The sequence below is a fragment of the Octopus sinensis genome, linkage group LG6 (genome assembly GCF_006345805.1).
Source record: "Octopus sinensis linkage group LG6, ASM634580v1, whole genome shotgun sequence".
Taxonomy (NCBI): Eukaryota; Metazoa; Mollusca; class Cephalopoda; order Octopoda; family Octopodidae; genus Octopus; species Octopus sinensis.
Genome location: NC_043002.1, coordinates 3,672,444 through 3,690,779, shown reverse-complemented (window position 1 = coordinate 3,690,779; position 18,336 = coordinate 3,672,444). Strand labels below are relative to the sequence as shown.

General features: G+C 40.4%; 1 protein-coding gene across 9 annotated transcripts in view; it reads left to right on the top strand.

Moving 5' to 3' along the window:
• The window catches only part of LOC115212760 (programmed cell death 6-interacting protein), a 54,336-nt gene extending 38,428 nt beyond the window's left edge, over nucleotides 1–15,908 (top strand). For 8 of the 9 annotated variants that reach the window (XM_029781425.2, XM_036503553.1, XM_029781430.2 and 5 more), the window contains one exon: nucleotides 33–1,821. In XM_029781425.2, the coding sequence (XP_029637285.1) occupies nucleotides 33–295 (263 nt within the window). In that variant the 3' untranslated portion in view covers nucleotides 296–1,821. Of the gene's footprint in view, nucleotides 1–32; nucleotides 1,822–15,888 lie in introns of those variants that run through there. The other variant, XM_036503554.1, reaches the window with a different exon arrangement.
• The last annotated feature ends 2,428 nt before the right edge of the window (nucleotides 15,909–18,336 follow it).

Here is an 18,336-nt window from a genome sequence, read left to right as displayed (position 1 = left end):
TGTTCTTAAATGTTGTTTGTCTTATTTTCCAGGTGGAGAACAACCAGCACCGTCTGCTGCCAGCTGGTCCGCTCCGTATCCAATGTATTCCATGATGCCAATGCCGTCTGGTTATAATCCATACAATCCTTTCATGGCCTTTCCTCAGCCCTCTTACCCTGGTGGCTACCCGGTTCAGCCACCACAGTATTCCTACCCAGGACAACAACCTCCTCCACAATACCCACCACAACACCCACCACCTCAACAATCTAACTACCCAGGGTATACACAACCTCAAGCTCGTTGGCCCTGAGTTGCTTTAACCTTTTCAAAAACAAAAAGAAAATGCAATTTGTAGCCTTTTCCTATATATTGAGCTGGTCAAATTTAGAAACCTTTAAAGTCTTTTAGTCTCTCTCTCTCTCTCTCTCTCTCATATATATATATATATATATATATGTATATATATATTCTGTTCAAACTGAATTATAAATTTTCAGTTTGTTCTCTATAATATTTTACATTAGCCGTTCAAAACGAAAAAAAATAAATGCTTCGTTCATTTTTATATTTTAATTAATCAGTTAAAAATATAATTACAGTCAATTTTCTGATAAAAAATAAAATCTTTTGCTTTATTACAACTTTAATTTCTTCTCTAAAAACCAAAGCCAACATTTACCTTTATTTTTACAATTTTTTCTCCCCCCTCACTTGAGAGAAAAAAAAAAAGCCTAGCTGAAAATAGATCTGTAAAGAAACCGGAGCAACGTCTCTCTCTCTCTCTCTCTCTCTCTCTGTCCCCACCAGGGAATATGAAATATGAACAAAATTGCAAGATACTGTTTTAGGAATATTACTTTCTACTTTTTATCGAAAATGTATTTATGTCCCTTCTTTCCTTCAAGACTCCATTGCGATGTATTGAATGTTGGTTAAACTCTTGTTGGGCCTTCCAGCTGATAACGTGAAAATATGTCCTCTTCAGCATCCAGTTAATTTTTTGTGGGTAGAACTTAATCAGCTTTCATTTAATCTATATAAACATCATAATTACTTGATTCCTTATATATAAAAAAAAAAAACCAACACTGCTAATGAACTTTATATATTCTGATAGACATTTTGTGACCAACTTTCAAGAGCTCTGTGTTGAGATTTCACAGAATTACCTGCCCTTGGAACAAATTTTCATTTCATGTTGACTAGTGTTTGTTGAAGCTGTTTGGGTGTGGCTTGCATTCAGCTGGCTGCAATATCGGGTCTAGACTGGAGCTGAGGACAATGGTGACGTGTGATGTGATAGTTTGATGCCTGAAATTAGTGTGGGAAAGAAAAAAAAAAACACAAAAACGACAAAAAAAAAACCTTTCCATTCATAAGAATATATAAATTTACATATTGTATATTTCTTTGTGTACCTTTATTCCCTTTGTGCTAATTTAGAACCATAAACTCCCTGGAATTCTCTGGAGTGTCCTGATCTTGAACAAGCTTCGTTCAGTATGTTTGTGTACAAAAATCTCAATCACTCATTCTCTCTCTTTCTATCTCTCTCTTTCTATCTCTCTCTCTCTTTCTCTCTATCTCTATCTCTCTATTTAAAATCTGATATGACAGAAGGCTGTGAAATTTTACATTAGTTATGGAGTTATTTTCAAAGTTGATTCTCTTGTAAGATGCCGAACTGATGCACGTATTAAAAGTACCAATTCTTTGTGGTTTTCATAAACCCTGTTAAATAAGTAGAAGAGACCTGCTCTGAAATAACCTCTGTGAGTCAAGTTATGGCACCATTTTAAGGAAAATCATTCCTGTCTGAATCCTGCTGGGTTTCTTTAAAAAGTTAGCGGCAAAGTTTGTCCGTTTAGGCATTGGTTTGTTTCGACAGCAAAACAGGAATTTCAAGAAAACAAATGCATTTTGGCAATGGAATCGTTTTCTTTTTAATAACGCTAGCGAAATTCTGGTGTCAATAGCTGAATAAATGTAAACAATATTGTAAAATTTAAGACTTGTAAATTTAAGTTGGATTAGGGTACATATCAGATACACACACACACACACACTCTTCCAATCAAATATTTAATTAGGTGTAATTTAGTTGCCAACTTTTGGTATTTCATGTTTTGTTAACTTTCAGGAAGAAAATTTTATTTTGTTGTCTTCAGTATAATAATAATAATAATAATGTTCCATCAAATAGGATCAAGTGACTGTATGTCTCGTATATATATAAATAAATATAAAACATATATAAATATATATAATGATAAACAAGCAAGAGAACTGATTTCATATCTTGAATAATAAAATTTATATAACTCTACTCTTTTGTATTGTGTTTCAATATTGGTCATCCGAACATTATCTCCATCCATTTTAAATGTTTCTGCATTTGTCCCCATTTATTGCAAGGGTTTGGTTTTTAAAAGCAAATTGTTAAATGAATGCGCTTTGTAAATGGAACGAAAAGTAAATCTATCGGCACCAAATTCCTGGACCACACAGGCAAAGTTTCCATTCTTATCTATTTATTTGATCGTCCCTTAGGGGGTTTTTTCTCTCTAGAAAATGGCCATTCCTGTTGTTTGTTTGGCTCAGGTGCCTTTGGACTTTTTTTCTATTTTCCCTCTCACGTAACTGGGTGCATAAATGCAAATTGTTATTACCACTTAACGTCTGTTTTCCATGCTGTGGAATGGTTTTTATGGGTGGATGCCCTTCCTAATGCCAACCATCATCATCATTTAGCGTCCGCCTTCCATGCTGGCATGGGTTGGGTGGTTCAACCAGGGTCTGGGAAGCCAGGAGGCTGCACCAGGCCAGTCAGATCTGGCAGTGTTTCTACAGCTGGATGCCCTTCCTAACGCCAAACACTCCGTGAGTGTAGTGGGTGCTTTTTATGTGCCAGACGAGGCTGGCGAACGGCCACGCTCTGATGGTGTTTTTTATGTGTCACCGACACAGGTGCCAGACGAGGCTGGCGAACGGCCACGCTCGGATGGTGTATTTTACATGCGACCGGCACGGAGGCCAGGCGAGGCTGGCACAGCCTAGGGTGCTTTTGATATGGCACCAGCACTTGCAAGACAACTCTCAGCCAAAAGAGAGAGAGTGGAACCAAAGGATTCAATCCATATTGAAAATGTGCTCCTTCACAACATGGTCCTGGACACATGAGCAATAGTGCATTGCGGATGTTACCCAGGTACGTTTTTGTGGTTCAAGCAGAATCTTAACTGATTGCCAACCTGTGTTGTCGCAGAGGAGACTGGTAAGTGTAATGTGGTTCACATTTGAGCATCTCGGAACACAAAGGTGAATGAATCTGACAAATGGGGCTTAACTAGCCATCTGAATTGTGCTTTGTCTAAAGATGTGCTGTAACCTGACACCACCAACCCAAACACCTTGCTGGTCACGGTTTTGTAGTCTCTGTTGCTGCTGTGTCACGTCTTAGTCTTTTAATGTTTGCAGAGCATTGAACCACAGTCACGATACGGGTAACTCTTTCCCAAATATTAAAACCGCTTTCAGTCCTCTCTCTGTCAGCTCTTTCTCAACAACAACAACTAATCTTTATGCTTTCCAATGCAGTCTGCTATTCACCAATACATCATATTGCCACTTCAACATGGCTGTTCCGTGGCAACCGGGGTTTCTTGCATTTTAACCCCCACCGTGGAGGATGTCTCCTCCTCCCGATGCTTATTCAATGCAATCTGTACCTGATATAGGTATTGCAAGCAAGGGAGTGAACCCCTTATAACTTCCAGCCATGACTACCACACTGTATGGTTTCCACCTCTTGGTGGTAATCCTCGGTGGTGGATACTCATCTGCTAGAGATAGCAGTAGGTGGGAGTCCACTCCCTTGCTTGCAATATAAATCGGATGCAGATTGCGTTAGATTAGCAGCTGGGGGTGACATCCTCCAGGGGTTAAAATGTAAGTAACATCAGTTCCTATGAAACAACTTATGTTGAAGGGGCAGCGAACCTTACTTCTGAGTTGAGTTACTGCTTTCATCTCTTGAACAGATTTTCTAACGAGCTAATTTGCTTATAGAAATAATACATTTCTAAATCTCTCAAAGAGATCTATACAGTAGCGGCATGATAAAGTGATGGTATGTTGCCAACTTATTGTGCTGTTACTGTAGAGATCTCTCTGAGAGATTTAGAAATGTATTTCACTTAAAATATGTTTTCAAAGGCGAATGGCATCGACAGTAAGCAAGCCATTGCTACTCCAGACATGATGAGCAATGACTCTGAAACTAGTCTCTAGATGCTGGATTTGCTGGTTGGAGGTGCTTGTCTCCACCTTGAAAACATAGGCACACAGGAAATGTGTCAAGTCCAACTGGAAACGGTTTCCTAGGGCTAAATAACAGTAGCATTCTTCCCTTTCATGGGACTCGCATTGACATCATACTATCGCTAATTTGCTTTTTACACAAAATAGAATTTCGCTGGAGTACCCTGTATTTTCTTTCTTTCCTCAAAGTCTCAGGTCTTGTGAAGGGTTAAATATACATAACAGACTCACCTCCACTCTCTTTGGCTTTCACTCTTTCCATATTGAACCCACGATCTATTTGTAGCTCTGTCTATGAACAGCAAAGACTCTGGGTCTTTCCCATTTGGAAATTCTGTTTTTACTTGACAGTTGTAGTGCACCTGAGCACTACACAATGTTTATTATTATTATTATTTGCCCTGATAAATCACAGTTGCTGGCTTGAGATGTTTGTGCAAATGAAACCCTGCTAAGACTTCTTTGTAACCCTGTCTGGTGGGGGTCACTTTTGCAGGGGAAGAACATTGTCTGCAACAACTGCTGCAAGATGTCCGATGACAATGCAACATCTGCAAGTTAACTGTCAGAACGGTTGAAGGAGGCTTTCATTAAATGCCTGATCTACAAGCTCTGTTGCTTCGTAAATTATCACAGAAATTTCTAGTTCTTTTGCCATGAGTGTTAACTTTACAGAACCCTCATTTTGTCTTGCAATGTACCTGGTGACCCATTCGGTGCTGGTGTCAGGTTAAAAGCATCCAGTACATTTTGTAAAGGGGTTGGCATTAGGAGGGGCATCCAGCTGCCCAACCCATGCCAGCATAGAAAATGGACATTAAATTATGACCTTCATTTATTAATGAAGGTAACATCTGTGCGTTAATACATTCGCAATTGTTACCTGGGTGTGTTACGGTCCACTCCACATATTGGGCCTTGACACTCAGGACATGATGATAGTTTTAATTCCATTAGACACGTTTTTATTGTTTTAACAAAATTGTGTGTAAATATTGATATTAATCAATGTGCCCCCCACCCCCTCAGTGGAAAGCGCATGCTCCAGGTGAGACCTGAAGGCTGCTCACATGTGGATGGGATCCTTTCCTGGTGCTAGCCCACATGTGGTTGATGGAGGACTTCAGCTCATCAATATTGTTGTGGCAGACCTTGCAGGCTTTGCCCTCGACATGCACCTACATGCTGTAGTCGAGTGGGTTCAGGTCTGGCAACTGTGGTGGCCAAAAGTCCTTCAACCAGAGGTTCATATTTGACCCCAACCACCCTTGCACAGCCTTGGCTGTGTGAACTAGGGCCCTGTCCTGCTGAAATATGTAGACCACCTTCCTTGTGATCTTTCTCACCCAAGGCTGAACTTCTGTGGCTAAGATGTCCTTGTAGTCAGCCACGGTGATCCTGTAACTGGCCACGAACCATGATGCCAAGCATCATCATGGAGGCAGAGTGGTTTATTGCAGACATGTAGCAGACGTCTTGGCTGACCATGTGGTCATTCTGCTTGTTGACAACTGGATCGACTGTGAAGGTTTTTTATCATCGGAAAATAAGAGAATTTGATTGCCTTGACACTTCAAGTCATTGAGAAGGTGATGATGGTGCCCCCAACATTCTTCTTGCATACAGACGGTGAGCAGGGGCCTTTCTGTGGCACCTTAAGCTCTTGCTGCCTTCCTCCTTTATCGTCCTGGACACTTTTGCATCAAGATATTGTTTGTCACGAGCACAGTCATTTTCAGCTTTGGGTCACTTTCGAAGGCCTTCCTCACAGCCAAATGGTTGACAACATCAGGTTTGCTTGATCGAAGTTGATCTTTGAGGTCTTTCCCGTTCTTGAACCTCTCTGCAACTCTGTGGACAGTCCTCTGGCTGACGTTGAGCCACTTGGGAATGTCGGACCTGTTGTGGCCTGTGCACAGGAGAACAGGTACTTCAATTCTGGACGCTTCCATTTTGATACACCTGCACACAATGGAAAAGACATTTTAATGACACTTCCTGAAAAAGTAGCATTTTGTCTATTACATATGTAAACCTCTCAAAAGACCCCAAAACCGAGTGTAACAAGACTTTTGCAAAGCCAGGTATTCTAAAGAACGAAATATTGCAGATTTGCCTTGTTATGTTGCATTATTGAGAATTATTACCTTTAAGAAATTTGGTGAGAGTATTGTTTTTCAATGGTGTTTGTCATGGAAGGAAACCTTATAGCAAAGTTACCAACCTCTGAACTGTTATCTACAAATTCTTGTCAGATCATTTTATTACAAAGCGTTGCAGTTTCTCTCCTTGGCTGAATGGTTTCATTTCGGTGCATCGACTTTGCTTGTCTCTCACACCACCCTTTCTTGTATCCATGACTTTTGCCGTTAATATTACATGATGCCAGCCTCCACTTCTCTTTAACTGACGTCATCATAACATTCACACTTAAAGACCTCAGCAACATTTTTCAATGAGTCTTGTAGTCTTCACCAAAACGGTCGCCAAGCACTAAGACATGACATTATGAATCAAGCAAAGATTCTTGTTAATGGCTTGAATTTGTTGAGGCAGATTTTCTACTGTCAGGTGCCTCTCCTGTTGCCAACCCTCACTTGTCTCGTTGGAAGCTGATATTCCCCATGGCTAAAATTTTGTCCAAAGTTATTGGAATCATTTTCGTGCTTGGAGTTATCTCCCTTCCTCCGCTATCTCGAATTCAAATTAAAAAAAAAAATTTTTTCTGAAATTTTGTGATTTATTTGTCAAACAAAAAAATGATGTCCGTTATTTTTAATGCTTGGAAAGGACACTAAAAATAAAATTTTTATATTTACAAAATGAATGGAAAATATTTCCTTCTTGTATGGATGTATCATAATACGAAAGCCACTGAATTGATTATGATGGTCAAAAGCTTTTTCCTTTAAAGTCTTCCTTCATACACACAGTTTCCACTGCTTCTTATATTCCGTAGAGTCTTTTAATGTTGGAACTACATCTCCCTGGCTTAGTTATCTGCAAATATTTGGTTAGAAATTTCCTGTCTCTTCCATAATGGCTCACACCTCTCTTGGTTCCATCAATTCTAGTGTGTCTCAAACAGGTTGTTCCTTCTCCTACACACTGGTCCAACAATGTCCCCACTTTTCACTTAACATTCCCCCTGAAACTGTCCTATATACACAACTTCATGCCATTAGGAACTCCAGAGACATTTTATAATTTTGTCTCAAAGAAACCGGAATGACCAAGAGATGAAACTCACAAAGCTGCTATTAATATCACCTGTACTTAATATTACCTGTAATAATTATAATGGATTTATTGTATAATGAGTGCTCAGGTATACTCAGCCCATCAGAAACAGTAACCAAGAGTGAATGAACATGACAGAGAATAATGCACAGGAAGTGAACAGTGAATGAATTAGAAAATTATCATTTCTAAATCTCACAACAAAAGATATTCAGCAACAGTTCTTTGGAGTAAAAGTTGTTTGCCAACAAAACGTGGCAGTCCTGGTTTAGGACGAATGTGAAGTTTATAAATAGTAATTTTCTAATTTGTTCAAAAATATAGGGACACAGATCGTGTCATATAGCCAGTTGGAGACAATGTCTCCTGGGGCTAAATTACAGCAACATTCATCCTAAACCAGGACTGCCATGTTATGTTGGCAAACAATCTTTACTCGAGTGAATGAATTGTATCAAAAAGGTTAAATACGTTGATTCTATTGGATCCTGAAAATTTTATAATATACACACACATGCACATACGAAGGGCTTCTTTCAGTTTCCTTCTACCAAATTCACTCAGAAGTCTTTCATTGACTGGTTGGAGGCTTTTGTAGAAGACACTTGACATGCAATGGGACTGAACCTAGAACCATGTGGGTGAGAAGCAGACTTAGTTACACAGCCACACCTAAATGAAATCATTAAAAAATTACATTAAAAACCCCAAAATCCATTTCTTTACTCTAGGCACAAAGCTTGAAATTTTGGGGAGGGGGCTAGTTGATTAGATTGACCCCGAAAGGATGAAAGGCAAAGTCGATCTCAACAGAATTTGAACTCAGAACGTAAAGACAGACGAAATACTGCCAAGCATTTCGCCCGGCATTTTTACCAGCTCGCTGCCCAAAACCCATTCAAAGACTCCTTGTAGATTTGAGGCCTGGTTCATCGCCCAAACCTCCCAAACTACATCCAATTAATGGAGGAAGAGCTGTCCACTAAATTTTGAAACGAGTCAATCACTAATAACGTTGTAATCACTGGTTTACCATTTCTGTTTTTCTCATTATAATAATAATAATAATAATGAAATTATTGTATACAGTGCTCAGGTGCACCACAACTTGTCAGAGTATATGCAGTAATGTACAAATGTCTGGAAAGCGAACAATACATGAGTCAGATACATGCCTGTGTGTGTATGGAGGGGAGAAAACCAGGTGTAGTGTTGGCAAATCTCAGAAAGCATGGAAGTTTTGAAGGATGTAGTGCTCCGACAACTAACAACTGATGCCGGCAGTTTGTTCCAAGCTTCAGCAACTCGTTCTACCTCGACCCAATTCCATCAGAGACACCTTTGCGTTCTATCAACTGAGATTCACCATTCAAACCCAGAACTCTACGGTGCCACTGTAAATTCTTCGTGCTATCTAAGATTCTTCTAATGAACAGCCACCGTTTGACCAGTTCCCTGGCTGCTCTGAGAAAATACACCTTAGAAATTGTCCCTCTTGGGAGACTTCAATTCACAAAGACTTTGCTCTCTCACTCTTTGCACAGCAACTGGCATCGAGATGAAACCTTTTGTCCTTCCAAACTACCTTTACCTTCATGATGGAGAGAGGAGAGGGGGGAGCAGAGCCAGGCACAAACAGCTGAGTTTTCATCTCTTTCTGATGTTAATGAAATGGAATCTGAGCAAATTGACAGTTGCTCTATTGCAGACCTGTCCAACCCATTTTAATAACGAGGAAAATAAGCATTAAAGCAATCAAGGTCCTCCTCCTCCTCCTCCCCGTCATCACCCCTCCTCCTCCCCGTCATCACCCCTCCCCCTCCTCCTCGTCGTCATCATCATCATCCTCATCATTGTGTTCATCACCATTTTCGTCGTCATCATCATCATCATGGTAAAGTAGTAATGATTTTAAGGCTTCTGTGTGTGTGTGCGTATGTGTATGTGTGTGAATGTGTGTGTGTGTGTGTGTGTGCATGCATTTGTAATAAGAAATGTATCTGCTTATTGATTATCTATAAGTTGTCATTTTATTGTTGAACATCACTTTGTATTGAAACAGGTTTATCTACAACTTCTGTCATCCATCAGTGTGTCTGTGTGTCCGTGTGTGTCTCTCTGTGTAGGAGTAGCTGATGTTGGACACAAGGCTGTTTCAATCCATTCACTGCCAGAAGTTTTAAAATTTTAATGAATAGAAAAACAGAAATATACTTCAATTATTGTTATTGAATACAGTAACGAGGATTATTGCCAAATTAGATGCTCCAATTGTTAATACAACAATAACCGAGTTGTGTCTTACTGAAAGAAAATGGCTAAATTCATAGCAATATTAATAATGGTTTCAAATTTTGGCACAAGGCCAGCAATTTGCAGGAGGACGGGGAAGTTGATTATATTGACCCCCAATGTTTAAGTGGTGGTACTTATTTTATCAACCCTGAAAGGAGAAAAGGCAAACCTTGGTGGAATTTGAATTCAGAATTGGTTGGTGTTAAGAAGGGCATCCATCTGTAGAAACCCTGCCAGATCAGACTGGGCCTGGTGCAGCCTCCTGGCTTCCCAGACCCCAGTCAAACCGTCCAACCTATGCCAGCATGGAAAAACAGACGTTAAACGCTGATAATGAATGTACAGACAAACAAAATGCTGCTAACAATTTTTGCCAGCTCACCACCTTAGAACTTGCATTAATATTTCTTTCTTTCTTGAGGTGTCATTCCCAGAATGTAGGACACAAGCGACCAAGTCCTGCCACAATTCTTTGTTCTTTGTCTGCCCCGAACACTTCCACTTCTTCCTCATGTCTCACGTCCCTTTCTTCCAACCCTTTCTTCAAGCTCCACATCCACATCGTCCTTCTCCTTCTCCCTTTCAATCTTTCCAGCCATCATTAAATTTTCCCCCTGGGCCCTCTTTCCTCACCACGTGACCAAGGAATCTCAGTCGCTTGGTCCTTACCTTACAAAACACTTCACTGCTTACTGCAGCCCGGGTCAGTCTTCACTTCTTCTTCTTCTTCACCCCCTCCTTCTTCTTCTTCTTCTTCTTCTTCTTCTTCTTCAGACACTTTGTCTGTCCATGCAACCCTCAATCATCAGTATCATCATCATCATTGTTTAATGTCCGTTTTCCATGCTAGCATGGGTTGGACGGTTCGACCGGGGTCTGTGAAGCCAGAAGGCTGCATCAGGCCCAGTCTGATCTGGCAGGGTTTCTACAGCTGGATGCCCTTTCTAATGCCAACCACTCCATGAGTGTAGTGGGTGCTTTTTATGTGCCACCAGCACAGGCGCCAGGGTAGGTTGGCAATAGCCACGATTGGTTGGTGCTTTTTACATGCCACCGGCACAGAAGCCAGCCAAGGCGGCACTGGCATCGGCCACATTCGGATGGTGCTTTTTACGTGCAGGGATCACAACTACAATTTCCATTGATTTTTGGTATCGATGTACTTGACTCAATTGGTCTCCTCAAGCAGAGGGTATCCTTTTATTAGTATTATCGGCAATATTAGTAACATAGCTTTGAGAAGTAACAACACAGTTTACACAGAAGAAACCAAATCTTTGTTTATATTTTGCTCACACCCCACCCCACGCCCCCTACATGCATGAATGTAGCAGCAATGACTGCTCTTCTCTTACATGTTGTTATTTAGCAGAAGGCAGTCACAGTCTGATTTACATGTTTACGTTTGTTCCACATATTTCACAACAATCTCTTTTCTATCCAACTTGCTGCGCCATCTCTAAAAATATCGCAGAAGAAGAACATCTTCAGAAAACCATTTTCGCCTACAAAATAAACTGGGCTTTCTTCTTCTTTTTTGTTGTGTCAGAGATTCAATTAGTTTATTCAGAAAATATGTCCAGAACCAATTCCAAAATTATCTTTTTTTCCTTTTCTCTCCAATTTTTCTAATCTTTCTTTCTTTTAAAAATGAGAGTTTATAGTTAATGACAGATAAAACTGGTTTAGAAAACCTTTTGATGGCAAAAGATTCGTTAAGTTTTAATGAACACATTATTATGGGTGTGGGTGTGGCTGTGAGGTAAGAAGCTTGCTTCCCTACCACATGGTTCCGGGTTCAGTCCCACTGCATGGCACTTTGGGCAAGTGTCTTCTACCGTAAACTCGAACTGACCAAAGCCTTGTGAGTGAATTTGGTGTATATTTATGTGTGTGTGTGTGTGCGTTTGAGTTTGTCCCCACCACCACCACCACCACAACTTGATAACTGGTTCTGGTGTGTTTATGTACCTGTAACATAAACTCTTCAGTGCCCCAGCATGGCCACAGTCCAAAGAGTGAAACAAGTAAAAAATAAAAGATATTATCTCAACAAACATCTTTGGAATCAGGTTTGAATCTGATTTAAAGATTTTAGTGAAAATGTTAGTCTTTAGATAAGAAAACCAAAAAAGAAGAAGGAATTAGCAATAGTCTTGCATTTAAAAGAAACAAAAAACAAAAACATTGGAAAGAAATCGGCCTAAAATTCCAAAGAAGTGGACTAGAAGAATTCCAAAGATTCTCCTCATCATAAATACTGGTTATAATAGTTTAGTTGATGTCTTAGACTTTGGTGCCAGAATTATTACTTAATATTATTGAAGGTGGAAAGACAGCAAGCTGGTGGAATTGTTATCATGCTGGGCAGAATGTTTTGTGGCATTTTTACATTCTGAGTTCAAATTCCACTGAGGCTGGCTTTGCTTTTCATCCTCTTGGGGTCAATAGAATACAAACCAGCTGTACGTTGGGGTCAGTGTAATAGGCTAGCTGCCTCCGCCAGACTTGCTGGCCTTGTGCCAAAATTTGAAATCATTGTTATTATCAAAGTGGTGTGCTGGTAGAATCGTCAACAGAATGCTGCCAAGCGTTTTGTCCATCTTTGAAGTTCTGAGTTCAAATTCTATCGAAGTTGAATTGTAGGGTCAGTTTAATCAACTTGACCATGTCCCCTAAATTTACAGACCTTGTATAAAAATTTGAAACCATCAATATCATTTGACTTCTATTTCTAGCTGGTGAAGCAAAAGACCCCTTGTAGTGTCCTTAGGCAAAACAATATTCTCATCATCATCATCATCATCTTAGCATTCCCTTTTCCTTGAATGAGTCAGGTTGAATTTATTGAGGTAGATTTTTCTACGACTAGGTGCCCTTCCTGTCACCAATCCTCACCTGTTCTCAAGCAAAAGAGTATTTCCTCAGAGCTGGAAGGTGTTTTCACAGAATATTTGGATTAAACGACACTGTATGATGGTACAGCTTGTTTAGAACAATCACACCATGTCAAGACAAGGAGTTATAAACAAGGATATATGCACATACACACGTGTGCGTGCACACATACACACACACACTTATACACACTCATACACACACATACACACACACATGCACACACATGTATACATGCATACACAGACGCACATATTCAATGGATTTGAAATTAACATGGATGTTTTCTCCAGATTTAGGATCCATGTTCTTAGTTTAACATGGTATCCTGAATATATTTCCAGGTCATATCACAACAGCCACCATTCCAAAATAAATCCTGAACATATTCCTAATTGTTTTAATTAATTTACAGTTGACGACCATTAAATCTTTTCAAGGCAGCCACAATAGTATATGTGCCTCAGTTTCCGTCTGCCAAATCCGTTCACAAGGCTTTGGTCAGCCTAAGGCCATGGTCAAAGACACTTGCCCAAGGTGCCAATGCAGCAAGACTAAGCCCAGAACCATTTGGCTGGGAAGTAGACTTCTTAATCCCACACCTTCCATCGTAAACTAAATTAATTACTGTGCCGGTGGCACGTAAAATGCACCAATCCGATCGTGGCCGTTGCCAGCCTCGCCTGGCACCTGTGCGGGTGGCACGTAAAAAGCACCCACTACACTCATGGAGTGGTTGGCGTTAGGAAGGGCATCCAGCCGTAGAAACATTGCCAGATCAGACTGGGCCTGATGCAGCCTTCTGGTTTCACAGACCCCAGTTGAACCGTCCAACCCATGCTAGCATTGAAAGCGGATGCTAAATGATGATGATGATGATGTAGCTTGATCTTAGAAGAGCTACACCGTGTTGTAAGGGGCGGGGGTATAAAAGATTTGGTGACCAGGAGGGTATCCAGCCTCAGAAAAGCCATCAAACCCTTACCCACACTTAAAAACAGAAGCAGAACACTGATGATGGATAATATAAATGAATGTTAGAGGCTTCCAGCCATAAAATACTCAATTTGACAACTCGAATTATTTCAGTTTCCAAATCATCTCACTTACATTAGTGAAGAGGATTGATTGTAAAAGAAGAGGATGTGGCAAAAATAACCTCTTCTATTTTCACAGGTTGACAAACATTTTTGCAGCAAATACAAGGTACAAACCAGCTGAAACCCTGGTGGTAACTGGAGAAGCACGGTAAAGCATTAATTAGATGAAGACATTGTTATCACCTGCCTAAGTTGGCAAGGGCCACACCAATGGCAAGGGTCACACCAATGGCAAGGGCCACACCAATGGCAAGGGCCACACCAATGGCAAGGGCCACAACAATGGCAAGGGCCACACCAATGGCAAGGGTCACACCAATGGCAAGGGCCACACCAATGGCAAGGGTCACACCAATGGCAAGGGCCACACCAATGGCAAGGGTCACACCAATGGCAAGGGTCACACCAATGGCAAGGGCCACACCAATGGCAAGGGTCACACCAATGGCAAGGGTCACACCAATGGCAAGGGTCACACCAATGGCAAGGGCCACACCAATGGCAAGGGCCACACCAATGGCAAGGGTCACACCAATGGCAAGGGTCACACCAATGGCAAGGGCCACACCAATGGCAAGGGCCACACCAATGGCAAGGGCCACACCAATGGCAAGGGTCACAACAATGGCAAGGGTCACACCAATGGCAAGGGTCACACCAATGGCAAGGGTCACAACAATGGCAAGGGCCACACCAATGGCAAGGGTCACACCAATGGCAAGGGTCACAACAATGGCAAGGGCCACACCAATGGCAAGGGCCACACCAATGGCAAGGGTCACAACAATGGCAAGGGTCACAACAATGGCAAGGGCCACAACAATGGCAAGGGCCACACCAATGGCAAGGGCCACACCAATGGCAAGGGCCACACCAATGGCCTTGTAAAACATGAGATGTTTTTCTGTTGTTCCCTGTATTTATAAGAAAGAGATTAACTTTATCAAAACGGAAAATTATTTAAATTAAAAATCAGATCAGACACAAAACCAGACTCGAGTTTGCATACTTCAAACAGGAGTGTGAAAAGTCGAATAAAATGGTTGATGTTATGGGAATAAGGATTTTCTGTTTCCTGTTTAAAGCAGATCAACTTAAGTATTGATTTCCTGTCGGGGTTTATGGCCGGGGGGGGGGGGCGAAAATGAAACAAAAAATACTGCAGACTACATTAGGGAGATTCCAAAGAAAGATTGGTTCTGTAGAATGTTAGAAAGTCCATCATAAATAAAAGGGAGGCCAATGAAGGGGATAAATCTATAAAGAAATAAATACCAGAGATGTGGGTACAGCAAAACCCTAAAGGCATGGAGTAGACTGGTGGTTAGGGTATTTGGCTCATGATCGTAAGGCTGTGAGTTCAATTCCTGGTGGTGTCTTATATCCGTGGTGTCTTGTTATTTCTGTCCACTCAGCTGGCAAAGGTGAGTTGTACCTGTCATTCAGTGGGGTCAGCATTGTTGCATCTTATGTCATGCTGAGTCTCCCTGAGGGCTACATTAAGGGTATGCGTGTCTGTGGAGTACTCAACCGCTTGCATGTTAATTACATGGGCAGGCTGTTCTGTTGATCGGGTCCACTGGAACCCTCGTTCCCGTTGTGGCTGACAGAAAGCCATTGGAGATAACCTGAAGGAGACAAGTTGTCTCAACACTTGTCTTTAGCTCAGTTAAAACATGCTTGCGACATCTTTCAACTTCTAAACTCAAATTCACTGCAGTTTACCCTGAAGAAGAAACTCTTTCTTATGGCAGAAAGGTGTAAACACACCATATCTGATTGGAGCTTGGCTTGCCAGTCCTCAGTCAGACCGTCCAACCCATGCCAGCATGGAAAGTGGACGTTAAACGATGATGATGATGATGATAGGGAAGTTTTCCTTATTTTCTCTCATATTAAAATATATCCACCACATATACATCTATATCTATAAAAATACATCTATACATATACATGTATACATATACAGCTATACATATACATGTATACATGTACATCTATATATATACATGTATATATATATATATATATATAATATATATATATATACATATATATATATATATATTATATATATATATATATATATATATATATATATCGATATTATCCTCATATATAAATTTATATATATATATATATATATATATTATATATATATATATATACATATATATATATATATACATGTATATATATATATATATACATATATATATATGTATATATATATATATATACATATATATATACATATATATATATGTATATATATATACATGTATATATATATATACATATATATATACATGTATATATATATATATATGCATGTAAATTAAAAATAATAAGAGTGAAAGATTCAATATCAATTTGATCAATATGAATTTAAAACCAGTGGTGTAGCATATAAGACCATAGCGGATCTTCTTGTAGCATAATGGATGTCCAGCTTTAATAGTTTCAGTATTAAAGTGAAAGCATCTGACATTCCAATAGAGAGATGTTTTTGTTTCACTTTTGACACGTAATACTGAAATCGTGGAGAAGATATGATATTGCTGTGGGCTCGCACTAGGCAAAAAGTTAATTCTTTTTTTTGTCCATGACACTACATGGACCCTAAGTAAGGCATGTGTAAAATTTGAATGAAATTGGTTGTGTAGTTATCAAGTTTTAGGGATTCACACAGACAGACAGACACACACACATTCTCAGTTTTATATATATAGATTATAATCTTACTTTTCAATATTCTATATTATTTAAATTTTACATTAGTATTTTGTATAGTATATGTCTCACAGCATGGCTTTGGACGAGTTCTTCATTGACTGAGTTGTAGAAATGGTGGTTCGTCTCTAAATTAGTTATATGTGTGTGTGTGTGCGTGCGCGCGTATACATGTATGTATGTATATATGTATGTATTGAGAGGTTGAAAGACAAATACATACGTACACACCCACACAAACAAACAGTGTGTGTGTGTGCAAGCTGCTTCTCAACTTCGATGTTATTTTAACAACGAGTTACTTCGCTTGTTTGCTATGTCCTCCAATTTCGTCGGATTGGTTCCTACTTTGGCTCCAAGTCACGATTATAGCGACAATGCTTATTATGAATGTTGCAAGAAGGGTCCGAGTGAACGGGCCTACTCTAAGCATGCGCTTGTATGTTGAAGAAGGACAATGCGAAGAGACCACTTGCCCTAGTGGTCGGGTCGGCCGTGGTTTTTGTGGGGTATCCAAGAGCAGCCTTAGGAAGTCTCTCCTTCTTTCGGGGAATTATCCAGTGTTATAAATTTATGTAATTCTATTTCATTTTTACGGGCCTTTCATGCAACCCCAAACTGTATTGTCCCCTACTGACCCCAATGTTTTTGTAAACCCTTAATTGGTTAATAAAGTAAAACCTTTATTATTACATTCAGGTGTTTGACTCACCAAACAACGACCAAGACCTCTTAACTGAAATCAAATTAAACTCGGCTCATTTAGTTTGAACCCAATAATTAACGCAAGAGGATTACTTGCAATTAATTAAGAGATATAAATAAACATATTTGCCTAGAACAAAATTACAGTAAAATATACAAGTTGACACGAAACTACGGACATTATTTTCTTTAAGATGCCAGGTTTGACTGCAAAATAAACTGCGATGCGATGAGAAGATAGTTTCAGTCGAATAAAACGGTGACACGACAAAGGTTTACACAGGATTTGATCAATGAAAAGGTTGGAGTCCACTTCGATGACGCCGCCGCCGCCGCCGCCGTCACTACTACTACTACTACTACTACTACTACCACCACCACCACCACCACCACCACCACTACTACTACTACTACTACAACTACTACTACTACCACCACCACCACCACTACCACCACCACCACCACCACCACCACCACCACTACTACTACTTCTACTACCACCACCACCACCACTACTACTACTACTACTACAACTACTACTACTACCACCACCACCACCACTACCACCACCACCACCACCACCACTACTACTACTTCTACTACTTCTACTACCACCACCACCACCACCACCACTACTACTACTACTATTACTACTTCTACTACTACTACTGCTACTGCTGCTGCTGCTGCTGCCGTTGCTACTACAAGAGTCTCTGCTGTCACGAATCCTTACACTGTACCCCTCCCCATCCACTGGCGTAGCTGGGGGTAGGTGCGGCACTTTTAAAGGGGGCTGCGCTTTTCATCCTTTTGTGGGCTATTGCTAAGGGCAATATGTGATTTTTGTGGGGTCTGGGGACAGCAACTAGAAGGGTCCCCCCAGGCGGCACACACTCTCCCTGCGCTAGTGCCCCCATCCCCCTCCATCCCAAACAGACGTCTTGCAATCCCGTCCGTCCAAAATGTTCCAATCATTTTTAGATTCACACAAAAACAACCATTTCTTCCCAAACCACATGGTTCTGGGTTCAGTTCCACAGCATGGTACCTTGGGGCAGGT